The sequence below is a fragment of the Callithrix jacchus genome, chromosome 5 (genome assembly GCF_049354715.1).
Source record: "Callithrix jacchus isolate 240 chromosome 5, calJac240_pri, whole genome shotgun sequence".
Classification (NCBI taxonomy): Eukaryota; Metazoa; Chordata; class Mammalia; order Primates; family Cebidae; genus Callithrix; species Callithrix jacchus.
In genome coordinates this window covers 101,096,836-101,113,932 of record NC_133506.1, presented here as the reverse complement: position 1 = coordinate 101,113,932, position 17,097 = coordinate 101,096,836, and the positions used below count along the sequence as shown (strand labels likewise).

Below are 17,097 nucleotides of genomic sequence, written 5' to 3'. Positions count from 1 at the left end.
GTTCTGGAAGAAGCACTCGGCTTGCTTTGCTCCTTTGGGCAGGTGTGTAAGTGAGACACATCTTGGCAGTAAAAGTCATTGCTGCCTGCAGACTGTCTGCCAAGCAGCAGGGCCTGGCGTCTCTTACAATTCCCATCTCCTCCAATGTGCTCGCAATGCCTTCAGTGCCCCTTGTTCTCCATCCACTGAGCAAAAGCTGGCCCAGGATTGGGTCTGGGGACAGTGCTGGCAGGAGGGAGGGGCTGGGGAAGTGAGGAGCAGATTCTTCTTTCTAAGAGCCCTGCTCGCAGGGGAGTGGTTCAAAGTATCGCCCTCTCTTGCTTGGCTTGCAACAGCTGCTTCCTAGCGGCTCCCTTCTTCCCATCTGCCTTCCCCTCTCTTCTCTACCACCGCCCTAAGGATCTTTCTAAAACTGCTAAGTTGATTCAAATTAAATAAAATGACAGTTCTACTCCTCAGTCACACAGGCTGCATTTCAAATGCTCATCAGCCACAGGTGGCCAGCAGCTACCCCACTGTGTAGAGCAGATACAGAACATTTCCATCATTGCAGAACATTTGTCCTGCTGGGGAGCAGTGGTCAAAATGCAAACTTGAGTCTGTCACTCACCTCCAGAAGCTTTTCAGTGGCTCCCTATTCTGTTAGAATAAAGCCCACCCCCTGCACCTGCTCAGCTCAGCCAAAAGACCCTCTTGCTCTGACACATCCATCCTCCCCTGTGTAGTTCTCGCTTCTGCCCTGTGCTGATGGTCTCTGCTGAGTCTCTGCCAAGGCTACTCACTTCCCCCATGCTTACATTCATTTATTCTGTTAAAACACATTTTTTGAGTACCGACTCTGTGCCATTCGATCCACAAGTACTTGGCAGACAGAAAGAACAAAAAAGATAGTTTCCCGCCTTCAGGGGGCTTTCAATCTAGTATGGCAGACAGGTCACAAACAAGGAAACACACATGAATATGTAATTACACACCGTGGTGTTATAAAGGAAAACACCAGAGGACTTGGGGAGAAAAGTAACAGGAGTGCACCTAATCTAGATGCCTGAGATAATTGCAGTTTTGTTTTTATTTTTATTTGTTTTAGAGACAGGATCTAACTATGTTTCCTAGGCTGAGCTTGAACTCCTGGCCTGAAGCAATCCTCCCACCTTGGCCTCCCAAAGAGTTGGGATTATAGGCAGGAGCCACCATGTCCAGCTGGAGATGACATTTAAACGGAGACCTGCTTAAGGAGGAACCAGTTAGATGGAGAATGGGAGGAAAAGAATTCTAGGCAGAGGGAATAGTACATGCAAGGTCTGCCTGGAAAACTATACACCTTTAAAAAATCTCTGAAGCTTACCCTAATATTACCCCCATGCAAGCTGCAGCTAACCCATCATTCTCTCCTTCTGTATGCATCCCCCTATGATAGCCAAAGTCGCCCTATATGGGATTCAGTTGTGGACTTGCCTCCCCATAAGATTGCAAGCTTCTTAAGGGCAGGGGCTGAATCTTACTCATCTTTGTCTTTGTATTCTGAGCATAGAGCACAGAGCACAGAGCTTGACACACAGAAGGTGCTAACTTGAACCAAATATCTTTACTTTCCTCCTTGATTGCCTCCAATTTCCTCCTTATCCATTTCCCCCTCCCCCTGCCGACCATGCCCACTCAACTTACGAGATATATTTTTCTGATTTGTTAAATTTCTTCTCAAGGTACTTGGCTGATGTCTTGCTGGGGATCTTCACCATGGAGAGCTCTTTGTTGTAACGGGTCAGGTTGCAGGGTGTCCTGCAGAGACAGTAATTGCTGTCCTTTTCCGCCAGCAGACCTGGAGGGGTGAGGGAGGTGGAGCTTAGTCAGGTGTGAGGACTGGGATTTCTAAGGGCCCAGAGTAGCTGGATTCTAGCAGCTGAGAAGTGAGGTGGGAAGGGGTGCCAGTCCGGGGAAAGTTAGGGGCGGGGATTGTGGAGGGTGGGGAGCTGGGCTTTTGCCATAGGTTGAGCTTGTTTTCCTTCTGCTTCCTTTAAGTGTCATGTCACTCTTTAAAAATTGTTGAAATGTCACCACTTTTGCAGAGGTCTCCAAGAGAATCCTAGTGCCCTCAGCTTCCCATGGTTCCTAGCCTCAGTATTCTCATCCACAGAGTGGGCTACCATCAACACAAATGTGGGAGACCATTTTACCTGAATCCCAGGGCTCTGTGCTATTCCTGCTGGGGCTCCCTCACAGCCAGTGCCCACCTCCTGTGGGTTAGGATGTAGGCAAAGATCCTTCATTCCTTTCCCTGGAGGCCACTCCCTACATCTGGAACCCTTCTGGCCCTCCCCTCTCTTCTTCTATTTAGATATAAAATTTAAGGCACCATTTCCTTCTGACAAAGACTTTCTCCCTGATCAAACTTAGCCAGGCTCTTTGGTGCCCTGTTCTCGACTAGGCCTTGACCTTGGCCCCCATCCATGCTAGGCCTGCCCAGCCCAGTTTTAGCAAGAATCCTGCTAAAGTCAGTTTAGAGAGAACCCCCAACCTTTGATATCTCATCACCCTGGCCTGCCTTCAGCAAGATTTCTCCCTACCATGGATGTTTTCTCTGGGTGATTTTCTATCTACTGACTCCTTGCTCTGCTTGATGGTTGTGAATCTCCAGCTGTCTTGGCTGTATTCTGAGTTGAGCCCCATCCCTTTCCCCTATTGTGATACTCTTGACACCTGTTGCACTTGCCCTGAATAAAGACTTCCTTACCATTTTAAACAGTGTCAGAATGATTTTTTTCTTTAACACCTCCCTTCCCTTTCCTCTAGCCACTCAGTGTTTCAGGCTACCCTGGGTATGGCTGAGTCTTTGCATACATCAGAAGTCACTCCCTCTCCTCTCAGCCCGGCCTCCCTCTCTAGTTCTCCTGGAGGTATCTGGACCTGAGGCCAGCACTGCCCCACTTGGCTCCAGAAAGTGCAGATGCTGAACGAACTTGAGTGCACATTGTTTAAAAATTCTGCCTGTTTTGATTATAAACCATTTCCTGGGACCAGAGAGCGGGGAGCATGCAGAGCGGGTCTAGCTTTGGGGCTGCAGCTTGCACTCTCCTTCCCTCCTAGTTTCCAGCTGGGGAATCAGCAGAGTTCTTCTAACCGGCAGACCCCTGGCAGGCCCTTTGGGGAGGAGGAAGGAGCGTGCTCTGTGTTTTCCATTTGCACACATAGAATGCAAACCTGAGCTTACCTCTCCAGCCCTCCTCCACCTCCCCCAGGCTCAATGGAGCATAAGGAAGATGGGACTTCAGAATCACCTTGGCCTCCCCACGTAGACACTACCAGAGTGAGTGTGTGAGGGGAGGTATTGCCAAGCTCCTCTGGTGCCCATCTGGCTGTCCACTGTCTATCCCCTCTCCTCCTGTGTCCTCTCCCCTGCATTCTTCAGCACCCTCCATTTCCCCTGAAACCTACTCCTTCTCCATCTCTACCTTCCACACCTCCTTTCTCTCCTCCAGTCCCATTTCCATCCCTCGTCCTCTTGCACCAATTCCCTCCCCAACATTCTCTTCTTCATCCTCTCCATCTCCCTCTCCCATCCCTGCAGCGACTCTACCCTGCCAGCCGCTTTCTTCTTATCCTCTCTCCATTCCTTCTTCCGCTTGATCTTTCCCCACACCAAGATGATCTCTACGATCTCAATCTCAGGTCCCTGCCCCCATGATTCCATCTGCCCCTGAGTACTGACCTAGGGCAGGCTCTGCACACTCCTTGTGTTGCTCAGGGGTACAGAAAGGGGCATCCCCTGCAAAGAAGAAACACCAGACAGTTACTCGGGCAGGAACATTCATGTCAGCAACACATCCTCTGCTTTGGGCTGAGGGAAGGGGTGCCTCCTGGCAGTTGAAGGGGCAGTGGCTGCCAGCAGGCAGTTCGAAGGGAGCCTTGGATCACAGTGCACCTGAGCTGGAAGGCTGGCTTATGATCTGCTAAGTGAGTTTGGGCAGGCTGTTCACCTCCTTGAGCAGGACACAGTAGGATCTGTATGGCTGACTTCTCCCATGTTGCTCTGTAGGTCCAGCCAGCTCCTGTGGGTGACAGGCGAGCTCGCCTTGAGAATTGAGACTGGGGAGGCAGTGATGAGCACCTTGTACGCCTGGCTATACATCATCTTCTTTAACCCATACAGGGACCCTTGGAAGTACTGTATCTGTTTTACCCGTGAGAGTTTTGAGGCTTACACATCCTGCCTTCCCAGGACACCAAGGCTGGCAGTGATGAAGGTGGGCTTTGAACAGAGGTCAGCCTGATCCAGAGCTTAAAGCTCTTCTCAAGAAAACCACTCTTCTGTATGGGAACAAGGGCTGCACTGTGTTTCTTCATTGCTTTGTTCATAATTCCACATTAGTAACTGAGGTATCAGTATTAGTGCATGGGTGTGATTGACATGTCTACTGCTTGCCTTTGGCTAAGGTTGGTGGGGAAAACCTCACTGGCTGGTGGCCTAGTCTGAGCATCAGATGTGTAACATTCCCCAATGTGAGTTCTCCTTGCTGAGTTCTCTTTGTAGAAATCCAGGATCCTTTTTTTTTCAACCAAATGCTAAAGTTCAAGTCCACCATAACGTTTTTTCCTTATCATTTTCCCAAAAACCTTTTTCAGAGCTGAAGAATCAATATGCTTTCTCCTTTCCAAAAACAACCGATCGAATGACATGTTTCCCTGTTTGCTTTGTCTTCTAGGAAGCTCACAGGCCATTTTATTATTATTCTTATTTAAAACATAAAAATTTATTATTATGTTACAGTTTTGTAGGTCAGAAGTTAGATACAGGTTTCATTGGTCCAGAATCAAGGTGTTGGGTCGAGGGGGCGGGCAATGTTCTTTTTGGAGGTAGTAGGGGAGAATTCATTTCCTTGCCTTTCCCAGCTTCCAGAGGCCACCCCCATATTCACTGGCCACACACATGCATCGACTCCCCACATTCTTCCACCTTCAGATTGAACAAGTTTGCATCTCTCTGACCCTTCTTTCAGAGTCACATCTCCCTCTGACCCTGGCTGGAAAGGGGCATTGATTTTGAGGACTCTGATCAGAAGAGTCCCACCTAGATAATCTCCCCACTTAAAGGTGGTAACCTTAATCATTTTGGCAGAGTCCCTTTTGACAGAGGCAATTTTAAAGATCAGTAATTTAAATCTTAGATTACTAAGGAAATTGCTGATAATGAATGAAATAATTCAGAATATAGCAGTGAGGATGTTCATTTCAGCATGGGCTATAACAGAAAACAACTGGTAAGGAACCGGACGTCCAGTATAAGGATTTAGTTAAATAAAATTGAATGAAGTATGATATAACCATGAAATAGCAGCCGCTAAATATAATAGCAACATTCCTGGCACACAGTAGGTCTTCAGCCAACATGACTTTTGGTTCCCTCTTCCAATATGCTAAAGAACAACCACTAACTTTTATAGTTTACAAAGCATTTTCATATCCTCGCCTAATTTTCACCTTATAACAACAAATGATTGTGTCTTAAAGATCATAAAGGTGAGAACAGAGAGGTTTAGTAACCATGTCTCACAGTAAATGAGTGGAAGAGCCTGAATTAGAAACTAAGGTCCCACTCGTGCTTCCTTGCTGCCACACCATGCTGTTCCTGCCCAGGTCAGCTTTCCACTCTGTACTTCAGCCTCTGATGCGCCAACTGCATGAGATGGACACATGGCATTGTTAGTCTGACAACAGAGGTGTCATTACATGCACAGTTATTTGTTGGCTAATAGAACTTTGCCTCATTTGAAGAAGTGTTAGACATTTGGATGCAAAAGGGGAAAAATCTGGATGAAAGCAACAAACATCTGGATGTTCAAACATGTACTACACAAGATGCAAGAATCGCAAGCATCCAGTTATCTGGACACTATACTCTCAGAGGTAAGAGCAGCAGACAATTGGCAAACATTGAACACTGGGATGAGCATTCCCCAAACGCTGGATGCTTCTGGACACCAGGATGCTGCTTTGGTTGCTGGACTAGAAGTTTCTACCTGCCCTATGAATGTTTAGGCACCAAATCACAGAGTCTTCCAAGAATATCACCCTTTTGGATGCTAGTGAAGTGGGTGAAGTGTTTCCCATTAGGGCGAGAAATGTGAGGCAGGTCCCAGGGCCCTGTGGCCGCCCTGCTCCGGCACTGACCTGGCATGTGGACCATGCGGCAATTGCAGTTTTCCACGATGTAGCGGGTCTCACAGTCAATCCTACAGGCGGTAATACTGTAAACAGGAAAAAAGTCGAGGCCCATCTCTGAGGATCGGCACTCACCCCACGGCGGGGGCAGGTACGTAAGCTGCAAGACAGGAAGGAGGGGGTGGCAGTCAGCCTCCACAGACTCAGTGGCTGGTTCATTTACTTAATCAACAAATAATTACTGAGCATTTACATACCATTAACTTTATAGACCTTCAACATCTGGCTCCAATACTAGTTTTCTTACCTTACCTTAAATTTTTTTTTTTTTCCTAGGGGCAAAGTTTCACTATGTTGCCCAGGCTGGCTTCAAACTCGGGGGCTCAAGTGATCCTCCTGTCTCAGCCTCTCTAGTAGCTGTGACTACAGGTGTGTACCATCACGCCCAGCCCTAATTTATCTTTTATAGCCTTCCCATAAATGCGGTTCCCCTCAGAGTCTCTTATCCACTCCTACGTTTTGTCATCTTGTATCTCTTGGAAAGACCCAACTAAGTTTCACTCTCTTGGTTTGGGACGTTGGAATCCCAGACCTAGACTTGGAGAACAAAACTCAGAATAACCTAGACCTGGAGAAAGACTCAGAATGAAATCACTCTAGGCACTATCCTTTTTATTTATGGTTCTGGGCCTGGACTAGAGAGACTCTTCCAGGTCATGCTGCAGAGGGCACCTTCTCCCTTTGAAGAAAATTACACTGCTATTCTCAGAGGTTCAGTGATCATACATGTTCTCCTAGCATCTATGGTACTTGCCTAGTGGGAATGGGAAGGGTGAAGGATGAGGGAACTAATGTTGGTTGAACATTTTCTATGTGTTAAGTCCTTTATATTTATTTTTTAAGATTAAAGAATAAAAACACAATAAAATGTACAAATAACAAGTGCACTGTTCAATATATTTTAACAAATGTGTATGCCCATGTAACCAGCACACTAACCAAGATCGCATTTTAAATCACCCTAGAAAATTGGTTTCTGTCCCTGTCTAAGCCGTGTCCTACCTACCCAGGTAAACACAGTTATGAATTCTCGCACCATAGGTTGCCTTTGCCTGTTCTCAAACTTCATATAAATGCAAGCTTACGCTGTGTGTTCTTTTGGCACAGCTTCTTTCACTCAACATCATGTTTTTGAGGTTCATCTACATGTCGTTTGCACCAGGAGTTTTCTCCTTTTTATTGCTGAATAGTTTTCCAGCATTATGTATGACTACACTACACTGTGTTCATCCATTCACCTGATGATGGGCATTTGGATTCTTTGCAGTTTTTGATAATCATGAAAAAACTCCTATGAATATTTATACATAAGTCATTTTGTGGACATATGTTTTAGTTTTTCTTGAGTAAATGGCTAATGGCTAGCAGTGGAATAGCTGGTTTGTAAGATACCACAACTTGATAAGAAACTGCCTAACTGTTATCCAAAGTGGTCTATTTTATAGTTCCACCAGTAGTGCCTGAGAATTCTCATTACTCCACATCCATGACAAATCTTGACTTCATCCACCTTTTTGATTTTAGCCATTTTTTTAGGTATATAGTTGTGTCTCATTTGTATTTGTAGTTCTCTGATGGATGATTTTGAGCACAATTTTATGTGTTTATTGGCCATTTGTATATAACCTTTTGTGAAATGTCTGCTCAAGTTTTTCATCCATTAAAAATTATTTTTTTTTAACTTTTGCTTTGGTGTCGTAAGAGTTGTTGGTATATTGTTGGCCTCAAGTCCTTTGTCAGATACCTGTATTGTAAATATTTTGTCTATACCGCCTATAGTCTGTGTCTTACCTTTTCATTTTTTTAATGGTATCCATTAAAAAAAATCAAAACCAGAAGATATAATTGATATACAATAAAATGCATCAGTTTTAATGTACAATTTAATAAATTTTTACAAGTGTATAGCACCCTTGTAATAAGTACTCTAATCAGATACAGAACCTTTTCACGAACCCCCAGAATTTCCTATTCCCAGTCTCTCCTCACCAACTCTCAGGCAACCCCCAGTCTGCTTTCTGTTGTTAAAACTAGATTTGCCTGTGTTAGTCTTGTATATAAATAGAATCAGAGAGTACACATCTTTTTGTGTCTGGCTTCTTTCTCTCAGCATAATGTTTTTGAGACTCATTCATGGTTTTGCATGTATCAGTAGTTCATTCTTTATTATTGCTTTGCTGTATTGGCTAGAAACTCCAGAATCATGTTGGAAAAAAACTGGAGAGAGAGGATATCTTGAATTGTTCCTGATCTCAGGAAAGAGCGTTCATTATTTTACCATTAATTAGACATACATTTTTCTTAGATGCACTTGTCAGGTTGAGGAAATTCTGTCTTATTTTTCATTTACAGAGAGTTTTTTATCATCAGTGGATACTATATTTTGGCAAATATGTTTTCTACTTCTATTGAGATGCCCACATGATTTTCTTTTCTTCATTTTATTAACACAGCAAATGGTATTGATTGATTTGTCCATGTTGAATCCATCTTACATTCCTGGGATAAACTCCACTTAGTCATAATATATTATCTTCCTGATATATTGCTCTATTGAATTTGTGGAGGTTTTTGCATATATGTTTAAGAGGCATATTATATTTAATTTACTTTTCTTATAATCTCCTTGTCAAGCTTTGGTATTGGGAGTATGCTGACCTCATAAAAGGAGTTATGAAGTGTTTCCTCTTTTCTATTTTCTGAATTTGTATAGACTTGGGGCCATTTCCAACTTACTCTTTGCCATTTGATAGAATTTGCCAGTGAAGCCATCTGGACCTGGTGATTGTGTGTACATGTGTGAAGATTTTTAATTATGAATTCAATTCCTTTAATAGATACAGAGACATTCAGATTTTCTATTTTTATTCTTGTGCTAGTTTTGTTAAGTTGTGTTTTTTTCCCAAGGAATTTGTTTATTTCATCTAGATTTTTAAATTTGTTGGCAAAAAGTTATATGTAATATTCTCATCATTTTTTAATGTCTGTAGGATCTGTAGTGATGTCTTTTCATGCCCGATTATTGGTATTTTGCATTCTATTTTTCCTTATTGTTAATAACTTCTAATTTCATTATGCTTTGGTCAGAAACATACTCCCCATGGTTTCATTTCTTTAACATTTATTGGGATATTTTTATGATACTGAACCATAAAAATAGATCAATGTTCAATCTTGCTGAATGTTCCACATGCACTTGAAAACTATATGCATTCTGTAACTGTTGGTATACTGTTTTATAAAAGGCAATTGGGTTTAGTTGTTTCATGGTGTTGCTTGGATCTTCTATATCTTTACTAATTTTTTGGTCTACTTATTCATCAATTTATGAGAGAGGAGTGTCAAAATTTCTAACTATGACTATGGGTTTGTCTGTTTCTCCCTTTAGTTTTCTCCATTTTTGCTTTGGGTATTTCTGAAACTTATAAGGCATATGCATAATTAGGATTGCTACCTTTTCCTGATGACTTGATCCTATTATCATTGTGAATAATCATCTCATGCAATGTCTGTCTTGAAGTTTACTTTTCCTGACAACAGACATGGCAGCTTTATTCTCCTATTTATCTTTTTCCATCTTTTCTTTTGTTTTCATCCTTTTACTTTTAATGGTCAGAATCTTTATATATGTAAGGTATATCTCTTTTTGAATGTGTTTTTAAGGTACGTCTATTTGAGTGTTGTATTTTATCTGGTCTGACAATCTCTGCCTTTCATTGGAGGGTTTGGTCAATTTAGACAATGCAATTCTTGATATAGTTGGGTTGATGTTATCATGTTGTTCTTTGTTTCCTATTTGTCCCCATTTTTATTTCTTCTTTTGTTATCTCTTTTGGAAGGATTAACCCAACTCTTTTTGGGTTAATTAAATATTGTTTTAATAGTTCATTCTGTTTTCTCCATTGACTTTTGATTTATACCTCTTTGTATTATTACTTTTAGCTGTTCTAGGATTTACAATACTCATCCTTAACATCACAATATACCTTGAATTAATATTATACAAGTTTACATGCAATTCTACTTATATTGTTTCTGTGTCATACATTTTACTTCTACCTCTGTTATAAACCCTATCATATACTGTTTTGTGTTTTTTTTTGAGCTGGAGTGCAGTGGCATGATCTCGGCTCACTGCAATCTCTGTCTCCTGGGTTCAAGCAATTCTCCTGCCTCAGCCTCCTGAATAGCTGGGACTACAGGCAGGCACCACCATGCCCAGTTAACTTTTGTATTTTTAGTAGAGGCAGAGTTTCATCATGTTGGTCAGGTTGGTCTGCAAGAAGCATTATGAACAATGAAAATGGTACATGTGTGGATAAATATAAAATACATTTTCTTTCTTAACTTCTTCAAAAGTCATTTGATATCATTTCCCATCAGGCTGAATAATTTCTTTTAACATTTTTGTTTCTTTTTTTTTTTTTAGAATGGGTTTACTTGTGGCAAAATTTCTCAGTTTTCATTGAAATAAATAATGTTGGGCTGGGCATGGTGGCTCATGCCTGTAATCCCAACACTTTGGGAGGCAAAGCAGAAGGATTACTTAAGAAAAGGAGTTCAAGACTAGCCTAGGCAACATAGTGATATTGATGGCAGTGGCTGCTGACATCATACCAACTGCAGCAGGGAAGCACAGCTGGTGCTGCATACTCCCTGGAGCCAGTGGGAGCCCTGCCCTTTCTGAGTTAAGACTAGAGCTCCCCAGGCCACTGCAGCCACCCAAACTGCTGCTGCAGACCCAGGCCTCCTGCTCTATGGAGCAAGCAGTTCCCAAACTGCAGCGGCAGGTCCCAGACTCCCTGTGCTCTGAGGGGAGCCGGCAACAGGTAGAATCTGCCTTCCCAGGTACAGCTGCAGCTGTGGCACCCATGGCCGCAGACCTGGGCCTCCCACTCCAGGAAACAGTCAGGAGCAGGGAGCAAGCGGGAGCCCTGCCCCTTCCAAGTTAGTGGGTGGGAGCTCCCAGGTGCAGGACCTGGGCATCTCTGCAGCCTGCACCCTCGGTGGCCCTAGAAAGTACCACCCCTGACCCATCCCTGCAGGCTTATGGGTGTCTTTTCCCACTGCCTACCTCTCTTTGCTCCTGGAGCCTCTTCTGAACTTGGAGGGAGGTTGAAGGCTGAGCCCCAGGGCCATGAATGACAGCAGAAGGCAGATTGATTCCCGGCCAGAAGGAGTCAGGTCCCCAGTAAGTCCCCACCTTCAGAACAGGGAAGGCCTGAAAGCTGTGGACCAGGCTTCCAGTCCTACCCACTGGAGTTGGAACTCAAGTGCCTCTTCCAGGCCCATACATGGCTGCTGATGCATGAATCGGCATGCACTCTCTCCCCTCTGAGGTCCATAAAAGCCCTGGGCTCAGCCAGAGCAGAATGGAGGATCACCAGAGGACTAAGAGGTCAGAGAGATGAGGGGACAGGACAACCAGCTTCACAGAGGAGTACTCTCTCTGCTGATAGTTGGAGGTGATGGGATGACCAGCTGCAGAGAGGAGTACCTTCTGCACTGTGAGCTGCAGAGATGATCTGCCAGCAGAGAGGAGCTACCCTCCAGGGCCTCCTCTCTGCTGAGAGCTGAACACTCGATGGGGTGAGCTGGCTAGAGAGAGGAGCTACCCACTCCTCTGTGCAGTTTTAACTCTAAATAAAACTCTTCGTCTTCAACCTTCACTTGTCTGCATCCTTCGTTCTTCCTGGTTGCTAGACAAGTGCTCAAGCAAAGGAGCATGGCCATAGAGGTTTTCAGCCAGAAAAATAGACACCCTAGAGATCCCATAACAATACCTTGTCTCTAGCAAGTAAAAAAATAGTCAGGTATAGTAATGTACACCTCTGTAGTCTCAGCTACTTAGGAGGCTGAGGTGGGAGGATCTCTTGGGCCCAGGAGTTCAAGGCTACAGTTAGTTATGATTGTGCCACTGCACTCCAGCCTGGGTGACAGAGCATGAGACTCCTCTAAAACAAACACCAAAATCCAAATAAATCCCCGCCCCCCACCGCAATGTCTTAATTTTTTATTTGTTTTTGAAACATTTGGCTGTAGATGGAATTCTAGGTTGATAAGTATTTTCTTCCAGCATTTCAAAGGTGTTATTCCTCTGTGTTCTGGCCTCCGCTGTTTCTGATGAGAATCAGTCCTATTCATTTTATTGCTCCCTGCAAGCATTATGACCCTTTTTTCCCTCTGGCTGCCTTTGTGATTTTCCCTCCATCTTCGCTTCTCAGGATTCAAACAACATTATGCTTAAGCATGGTTTTCTTTGTAGTTATCCTGTTTGGGGATTCTTGAGAATCCTGGACCTGTGAAATGATACTTTTGAACAAATTTGAAAAAATATTAGCCAGTGTTTCTTCAACGATTTTTCTGCCTCATTCTGCCTCTCCTCTCTGGGATACCATTTATATGCATATTGGACTACTCGATACTATTTGCAAGTCATTGGGGCGCTGTTCCCTTCCATTAGTCTTTCTTCTTTTTATATAATATTTTAATAATTTTTATTAACCCGTGCTCGAGTTTGGTATTCATTTATTGTTCTGTATCCAATCTTCAGTTGATTCTATACAACAATTTGTAAATTTCAGATAGTGTATTTTTCAGTTCTAGGACTTTCGTTTTTTAAAAAAGTTTTTCATATCTTGACTAAAAGTTTCTCATTATTTACATCTTTTTCTGCAATTATTTAACATTCTTATCATTGTTACTGTAAAGTTGCTGTTTTCTAATTCTGACACTGGGATTATATGGAAATCTATTCTTACAGGTGGTTTATTTTTCTTTTCATGTTTTTTTCTCTTTCTTCATGGTCTAGGAGTTTTTGATTGCATACTGGGAAACAGTCATTTTTATTACATACTGAACATTTAGGATAACTATATTTGGTGACTCAGGGTAGATTATCTTTCTCTGAATACTACTGAGTTTTGTTCTAGCAGGTGGTTGAATTAATGGTGAACTACTTTGATTTTGTGGAGACATTGTTTAAGGCTTTGTTTAGAGATAGGTATATTTTAGTTTTGTCCTTAGTCCTGGGGTTTAGCTCCTGGCCTTGGGATGTAATCTTAACTCCTAAGGAATAACACTTCTGGGTTTATTGGAAAGCCTGAGTTGTTCATCAGGATTTTCTAATTTGCTAAGACTTCCATTGCAGCCTGTCTCCCCATGCAGCGGCAGCAGCTGAAATTACTGCTCAGCTCTTTCAACTGTGGTCATCCCCCTGGGCTTTTCAGACTCTCTCCCTACCCACATACAGTTCAAAGTTCAACTTAGAATTTTAAGGGTGTTTGTGTAAAAATTTGAGGGCTCCTTCTCTGTGGGTCCCTCCTTTCTAGAATTTTCCCTTCTAATTTTCAGCCTTTCTGGCAACTCTGAATACTGATTTCTGGTTCCTTAACTTAATGCTTGCTGGTTTCTGGTTGAGCTCCATCCCCGGTCTTCCCTTAGAACTTTGAAATGCCCTCAAGGGAGAAGTCAGGTAAATAAACGTGTGCTCTCCAGTTTGAGCCTGCTTTCGGTCTCGCTCCAGTGCTGTCAAAGAGTAGTTTTAAAATATTTTGTCCACAGTTTATGATTGCTGTTTCCAGGAGAGTTAGTCTGCGATTAGCTTCTCCACCATTACAGAAAACCAAAAGGCTTTATACTTACTTACTTTAATATTTGCAGGGCTTTTTTTTTGAGGTAGATGTTCCTATTATCATGTTATTGATAAGAAAACTGAGTTTCAGGAAGGTTAAGTAGCCTGTGCAAGATCACATACCTTGTGAGGGGCAGAGCCGGTAGACTTCTGATCCTAAACTTGTGCTTGCTTGTGACGCTGTGCCACAATGCCCCGTATGTCAAGGAAATGGATGGAGGGACGGAGAAACCCTCCAAGGAGGACTTTTCAGACTTTATTTAGTTTTCGAGATAGAGTCTTGCTCTCTTGCCCAGGCTGGAATGCAGTGCCATGATCATAGCTCACTGCAGCCTCGAACTCCTGGACTCAAGCAATCTTCCTGCTTCAGCCTCCCAAGGAGTTAGGACTACAAGCATGTGCTGCTACAGCCAGCTAATATTTTGAACTTTTTTTTTTTTTTTTTTTTTGCAGAGATGGAGTCTTGTTAGGGTCTCAGTCCTCCTGCCTCTGCCTCCTAAAGCCCTGGGATTACAGGTGTGAGCCATCATGCCCAGCCTTTCTTTTGTTTTTATCTAAATGTCCTATTCTTCCTTTCCCATGAAAGTTTGCTCTACTTTATCATATTCCTTTTTCTTGCCAGTTTATGAGCTAAGCAGGCTTTCACAGAGATTTCCTGTATGACTTTGAGTAAGTTACTGCTCCCCTCTGGCCCTTAGTTTCCCATCTGTAAATAGGAAGGAATTGGGGTAGACCACCACCAAGTCCCATTCAAGTGTTGATATTCTCTGGTTTAGAATTGGTTGGATCCCCTACATTGCTCAATACTGGATTCATGAACACATAATCTGGAATTTGGAAGGACTAATCATGCCTTTTGGGCAGGGACTGGGGGTCTAAAATGATGTAGATTAACTTTGGGGGGGAAACTCATTTCTTTCTCTTCTACTAAATATGTTCTTGCAATGGTTGGACAAGGAATTAAGCTGGTGAAGCTCTGGAGACAGGCCAAGGTTTTTTCAAGGTCAGCCACTTCCTCCTCTTTTTTTGCAGAGGTCATAATTCAGATACCTCACCTACCCTGCTGTGGCTGGTTCATCATTTGCTCTATCAGCATCTCAGAAGCCTCACATACAACAGCAGCTGGAAAATTACTGTGTGCACAGCACAGCACCGACTCTTGCTTACCAATGAGTGTCTGAAAGTGGGTTGGAGTATTTGTTTATCCTGAGTAAGCGAAGCCTCAGGGGGACCCTGAAGCATCATCTCCAAATATTTGAAGGCCTGTCTCAGGGAAGAAGGATTAGATTTGTTTTCTGGCATCCCAAGGGAAAGATAGACGCAAGAATAGTTGTAACAAGGAATGTGGGATGATGATAATGTTAATTTTTGTTGTGGGCACTGTGGTAGGCACATTATAAGCATTGGATAAATTCTGGCTCAACATAAGGAAGAACTTTCTAACCCACCGGTATAATTCAATAATAAAATCACTGTCCTGGGAGTGAGTTCTCCATCACCAGCTCTGTTCAAGCAGAAACTATGCAACTACTTGTCTGGGATGGGAAGAGAGATTGATTCAAGCATTGGGTGTACAGTTAGATCAGATGACTTCCACGGTCTCTTAAGCCCCTGTGTCTCATCACAGACCTAAACTGTATTATTCTAATTTCAGAATGAGAGATAGCAGAATGACCCATGTAGAACCTTGAACTCCACTCTTTCATGAGATAGCTGTATGGCTTTGGGTAAGCTACACAGCCCTATCCCTCAGCCCCAGCTTTAGTTTCCTTATCTGATTCACTAAGTTCAGATAAGGATTCTGATTCACTAAGTTCAGTGCCCAGATGCTAGTAGGTGCTTGCCAAATCTTAGTTCTCATCTCCTTCTCTTAATGAACTTCTTCATGCCTTTCTATCTTTTCATTTATTCAACAAATATCCTGGCCGGGCTCAGTGGCTCATGCCTGTAATCCCAGTACTTTGGGAGGCCGAGGCGGAAGAATCATGAGGTCAGGAGTTTGAGACCAGCCTGACCAACATGATGAAACCCCATCTCTACTAAAAATACAAAAATTAGCTGGGTGTGGTGGCACATGCCTGTAATCTCAGCTACTCAGGAGGCTGAGGCAGGAGAATCGCTTGAACCCAGGAGACAGAGGTTGCAGTGAGCCAAGATGGCGCCACTGTATTCCAGCCTGGGAGACAGAGCAAGACTCCATCTCAAAAACAAAAAACAAGCAAACAAAAAAACAAACAAAAAAATATTCCAGCTTCACCTTTCCACCTTGGATCTCTTTACAATTTGGCTGAAGAGGCCAGCAAGTCTCTTCCCTTTTTGGCTTCAGTTATTTTGAGTTATGTGTCTTGTGATGAAGACTCCTGCCCAGTTCAAACATCCAAGTCAAGCTGTCACCAGGCATGAGTCTATGGGAGTGGAGCTGGGAGAGAGACCTGCACTACAGACTTGAATGTGGGAGTCATTAGTGTGTAATGAAGCTGTGTGGTGGATGAGCTAGCCCAGAGATAGAGGAGAGACACCCAGGATTGAGATGCTCCTGCATGTACTTGACAACTTATCCTCCCCCACCTCTTTCTCCACTGTGCCATGGAATGGGAGGCTTTGATAATTGCTTAAATTTACAAACTGAGCAAGGAAGGCAGAACTTTTGTGAATGAATACCGTGGTGCATGTCTTTCATCACTCCACTGTCTGAAGCCTCCCTCGACAGCCACTTTCATTTTGTAGAGAGAAGCTGATGTTTGCCCTTAATCTGCCTGGGGACATCCTTGTGTTCTTCAATCATTGACTTTTCCAGCCTCTCCCAGACCAAAGATCCCAAGGCACACCAGCAGGTGGTGCTGCAGCTAGCACAGTGGCCCAAGGCCCCCTCCGCAGCCCTCGCAGCCGTAAGGGGAGTCCAGCCAATCTCCCAGCATTTGCCATGCTCCCTGGGCCCTTTTCTCCTTCGTGTCTTTAGCTCACACTCTGAGGCCTTGACTAAGATGCTGCTGCGAGTGGATGCTGAGATGATGAAACTATCTAAGAGTTTGTTGTTTCTGCTCCTAGAAAAGGCAGAAAGCATATATGAGGGGAGAGGAAAAAGGAGGGAAGGAGGGAGATAGGGAGAGACACCCCCCTGGCTCACTTGATACCCACCTGGCTCTTCTGTTATGTCAGCCACTAGGCCTCCTGCAGCAGGGATTGGACACGGTGCTCACAGGGCTGTTCCAGACATTTGCTCACATGGACCAAATCCCTTTAGGCTT

The 17,097-nt window shown here is 43.6% G+C and overlaps 1 protein-coding gene across 4 annotated transcripts in view; it reads right to left on the bottom strand.

Annotated features, from left to right (window-relative positions):
- Positions 1-17,097, bottom strand: part of ASIC2 (acid sensing ion channel subunit 2) — a 1,111,991-nt gene that overhangs the window by 13,988 nt on the left and 1,080,906 nt on the right. For 2 of the 4 annotated variants that reach the window (XM_078373846.1, XM_054256136.2), the window contains exons 4-7: positions 11,291-11,419; positions 6,166-6,316; positions 3,707-3,763; positions 1,666-1,819 (exon numbers count right to left, since the gene is read on the bottom strand). In XM_078373846.1, coding sequence (XP_078229972.1) covers positions 1,666-1,819; positions 3,707-3,763; positions 6,166-6,316; positions 11,291-11,419 — 491 coding nt within the window. The remainder of the gene's footprint in view (positions 1-1,665; positions 1,820-3,706; positions 3,764-6,165; positions 6,317-11,290; positions 11,420-17,097) is intronic. The other 2 variants (XM_078373847.1, XM_035303239.3) reach the window with 1 other exon arrangement.